The 4,603-nt window shown below is 49.9% G+C and overlaps 1 protein-coding gene across 1 annotated transcript in view; it reads left to right on the top strand.

The window, feature by feature from the left end:
- The first annotated feature begins 835 nt into the window (after positions 1-835).
- LOC116989998 (carcinoembryonic antigen-related cell adhesion molecule 6-like) overlaps positions 836-4,603 on the top strand; it is an 8,754-nt gene continuing 4,986 nt past the window's right edge. The window contains exons 1-3 of the mRNA XM_033047540.1: positions 836-931; positions 1,934-2,050; positions 4,588-4,603. The exon at positions 4,588-4,603 is cut by the window's right edge and continues 314 nt beyond it. Of these exons, the coding sequence (XP_032903431.1) occupies positions 901-931; positions 1,934-2,050; positions 4,588-4,603 (164 nt within the window). The 5' untranslated portion in view covers positions 836-900. The remainder of the gene's footprint in view (positions 932-1,933; positions 2,051-4,587) is intronic.

Genomic DNA, 4,603 nt, shown 5'->3' with positions numbered 1-4,603 from the left:
GGAATCCAGCGGAGCTACTGACAGGCAAACGGGAGGGAGCAGGAGAGATTCACACTGTGTAGAATCCATAGCACCTAGTGTACAGTTTCATAATATATACTAAATAACTGGGCTGACACACCTTGGCTGGGAACCTGGGGCCCACCAAAATTGTTCCCAATTGGGCACCGCACCCCCTAGGGCCGGCCCTGTGTGTATGTGTGTGTGTATGTATGTGTGTGTATGTATGTGTGTGTGTATGTGTGTGTATGTGTGTATATATGTGTGTGTGTGTGTATGTCTGTGTGTATGTATGTCTGTGTGTGTGTGTGTATGTCTGTGTGTATGTCTGTGTGTGTTTATGTGTCTGTGTGTGTGTGTGCGTATGTGTGTGTGTGTATGTGTATGTGTGTGTGTGTGTGTGTGTGTGTGTGTGTGTGTATGTGTGTGTGTGTGTGTGTATGTGTGTGTGTGTGTGTATGTCTGTGTGTGTGTATGTCTATGTGTGTGTGTGTGTGTGTATGCCTGTGTGTGTGTATGTCTGTGTGTGTGTGTGTGTGTGTGTGTGTGTATGTGTGTGTGTGTGTGTGTGTGTCTGTGTGTGTGTGTGTGTGTGTGTGTGTGTGCAAGCCCTTGCTTACGTGCACGCGTAGTTTGTGTGCAATCGCTTGCCAGTTTTACAGTGCGCTCGTGCACGCGCGCGGGTGCGTCTCGGGTGCGCGCATTTTTGCAGCTCGCCCAGGGATTTCTCACTCTATGACTGGGACGTTGAGGGCAAAGATCCCTGTAGGATCTTCGGTTGAGGGAGCGCAGTTTAGACGCGGAGTCTACAGAATTTCGGCGATTTAGCAACTCGGGGAAGTTCAGGAAGGATATTTTTTTAAACCATTGCAACGAAGAAACGATACTGTGCTGCGGCAGATGCAAACATGTAGACCCAGCGCTTGTGAATGTAAGTCCAGAGCTTGTGAATGTAAGTCCATAGCTTGTGAATGTAAGTCCATAGCTTGTGAATGTAAGTCCAGCGCTTGTGAATGTAAGATAGACACTAAATGCTGGAGTAACTCAGCGGGACAGGCAGCATCTCTGGAGAGAAGGAATGGGTGATGTTTCGAGTCGGGTCCACGGACATTGTCTGACCCACTGAGTTCCTCCGGCATCTGCAGTTCCTTGTATTCCTGCATTAAAGGTACATTGTGGTAGAGATGCTGCCTCACAGCGCCAGAGACCCGGGTTTGGTCCCGTCCACGGGTGCTGTCTGTACGGAGTTTGCACGTTCTCTCCCCGTGACCTGTGTGGGTTTTCTCCGGGTGCTCCGGTTTCCTCCCACACCCCAAAGACGCGCGGGTTTGTAGGTTAATTGGCTTCGGTACAATTGGTGTGTGTGGGATAGTGTTAATATGCGGGGATCGCTGGTCGGTGCGGACTCGTTGGGCCGAAGGGCCTGTTTCCGTGCTGGAGAAAAGACACAAAGTGCTGGAGTAACTCAGCGGGTCAGGCAGCAGAAACCAGCAGTTCATCAACTCACTCCCCTGTCTTCAGTCTGAAGAAGGGTCCCGACCCGAAATGTCATCTATCCCTTTTCTCCAGAGATGCTGCCCGACCCGCCCAGTTACTCCAGCACTTTGTGTCCTTTTTGTTGTATTATCCAGCAGCTGCAGTTCCTTTGTATCAGATTCTGAACTTCATTCAGCGCCTCTCTCCCTCTCTCTCTTTGTCTGTCTCCTCTCTCTCTCTCTCTCTCTCTCTCTCTCTCTCTCTCTCTCTCTCCCTCTCCCTCTCCCTCTCCCTCTCCCTCTCCCTCTCCCTCTCCCTCTCCCTCTCCCTCTCCCTCTCCCTCCCCCTCTCCCTCCCCCTCCCCCTCCCCCTCCCCTCTCTCTCTCTCCCTCTCCCTCTCCCTCTCCCTCTCCCTCTGCTCTCTCTAACATTCTCTGACGTCCCATTTTACCCACAGCGTCTAGAACTCAGCTGATCTGTAAACCTTCTCCACCTCTGGTCCTCCTCTCCAAAGACAGAATGTATCGAGCTGTTCAACTGGTGATTGTACTGTTTGTCCCCACTAAAATCACACGTAAGTATTATTTTCCTTCTCCCACCCTCTCCCCCTCTCTCCCCTGCCCCCCTCCCCCCCTCTCCCCTCTCCCCTCTCCCCCCTCCCTCCCTCCCTCCCTCCCTCCCTCTCCCTCTCTCCCTCTCCCTCTCTCCCCCATCCCTTTCCCCCCCTCTTCCTCCCTCCCCCTCTCTCCCCCTCTCCTTCTCTCCCTCCCTCTCTACCTCTCTCTCTCTCCCCCCCACCCTCTCCCTCTCCCCCCCCCTCCCTCCCCCCCCCCTTCCTCCCACCCCCTCTCTCTCCCCCCCTCTTCAGTTCATCCACCCACACTGCCACCTGGACCCTTTTGGGCAACGTGTGTGGTTCCACTTTAGTACACGAGGTTTTAAACCTTAACGTTGTGCAAGGCTCAGCGTACATCCAGCAAACCTCACACCGGATAATTGCACACAGTGTTCCATGCCAAGGGCTCTAATTTGTTTCCTAGTTTGACTATGAGGCCAGTCGTCGCTGGATGAGCTGGATGAGCAAATTAATTGGCCCGATAGTCTCCGTGTTGTGACTAAAGCATTGAAATACCTTTCCTCGAGTATTACTGTAGTTTAGTTTAGAGATACAGCGCGGAAACAGGCCCTTCGAGTCCGCGCCGACCAGCGACCCCCACACACTAACACTGCCCTACATACACGAGGGACTATTTACATTTACACCAAGCCAATTAACCTGCAAACCTGTATGTCTTTGGAGTGTGGGAGGAAACCAAAGATCTCGGAGAGAACCCACGCAGGTCACGGGGAGAACGTACAAACTCCGTACAGACCGCACCCGTAGTCGCGATCGAACCCGGTTCTCTGGCGCTGTGAGGCAGCAACTCTACCGCTGGGCCACCCAGCCGACCAAATGTAACTTCACCAAAGTCCAGAGTAGACTCACCATCCTGTGCTGGAGTAAACTGAGCGGGCCAGGCAGCATCTCCGGAGAACATGGATAGGTGACGTTTCATGTCAGAACCCTTCATCAGCATCCCGACCCCAAACATCACTTAAGTTTATTGTCACGTGTACCGAGGTACAGTGAAAATTATTTTGTTGCGTGCTAACCAGTCAGCGGAAAGACAATACATGATTACAATCGAGCCATTTATATGTACAGCCGTGTACAGATACATGATAAGGGAATAACGTTTAGTGCAAGGTAAAGCCAGCAAAGTCCGATCAAGGATAGTCCGAGGGTCACCAATGAGGTAGATAGTAGTTCAGGACTGCTCTCTGGTTGTGGTAGGATGGTTCAGTGAGGAGGGGGGTGGGGGGGGGGGGGGCGGGGGGGGGGGGGGGGGGGAGGGGGGGGGGAGCAATGGGGACCCAGCATACATCTTGGCAGGACAAATCAAAATAGGACGTACATGGTAAATGGTAGTGAGTTGAGGAATGCAGTTGAACAGAGGGATCTAGGAATAATTGTGCACAGTTCCCTGAAGGTGGAATCTCATGTAGATAGGGTGGTAAAGAATGCTTTTGGTGTGCTGGCCTTTATAAATCAGAGCATTGAGTATGGAAGCTGGGATGCAATGTTAAAATTGTACAAGGCATTGGTGAGGCCAATTCTGGAGTATGGTGTACAATTTTGGTCGCCTAATTATAGGAAGGATGTCAACAAAATAGAGAGAGTACAGAGGAGATTTACTAGAATGTTGCCTGGGTTTCAGCAACTAAGTTACAGAGAAAGGTTGAACAAGTTAGGGCTTTATTCTTTGGAGCGCAGAAGGTTAAGGGGGGACTTGATAGAGGTCTTTAAAATGATGAGAGGGATAGACTTATAATAATAATAATAAATTTTATTTTCGGGCGCCTTTCAAAGTCTCAAGGACACCTTACAGAAATTAACAGAAGAGAAAAAAACATATAGTCGGAGTAAAATAAATAATAAGGACATCACCAATACACAAATTAAAGACAGAAATCGCTCCAAAGACAAAAAATCAAAAAACACAATGTGACTTGATAGAGGTCTTTAAAATGATGAGAGGGATAGACAGAGTTGACGTGGATAAGCTTTTCCAATTGAGAGTAGGGAAGATTCAAACAAGAGGACATGACCTGACAATTAAGGGACAGAAGTTTAGGGGTAACATGAGGGGGAACTTCTTTACTCAGAGAGTGGTAGCCGTGTGGAATGAGCTTCCAGTGGAAGTGGTGGAGACAGGTTCGATTTTATCATTTAAAAATAAATTGGATAGGTATATGGACGGGAAAGGAATGGAGGGTTATGGTCTGAGTGCAGGCAGATGGGACTAGGGGAGAATAAGTGTTCGGCACGGACTAGAAGGGCCGAGATGGCCTGTTTCCGTGCTGTAATGGTTATATGGTTATATAGCATGGGAGAGGGTGGTGGGGCATTTTCAACTCTGTCAGTGCCCTTTATGTGGTGACTATTCGCAACCTCGGTTATGTCCATAGATTTCACTGAGACTTGTCACATGGGACAATAAGGTATTCCATCCCATTCCACTCGATTTGCAGTTTCTCCTCTGGTCGTTTCCCCCTCGTTGTTTCTCACAGGGGGAGTTGATACTGA

Source organism: Amblyraja radiata, chromosome 30 (assembly GCF_010909765.2).
Source record: "Amblyraja radiata isolate CabotCenter1 chromosome 30, sAmbRad1.1.pri, whole genome shotgun sequence".
Classification (NCBI taxonomy): domain Eukaryota; kingdom Metazoa; phylum Chordata; class Chondrichthyes; order Rajiformes; family Rajidae; genus Amblyraja; species Amblyraja radiata.
Note: the sequence above shows the minus strand (reverse complement) of the source record. Positions and strands in the feature narration are given on the sequence as shown.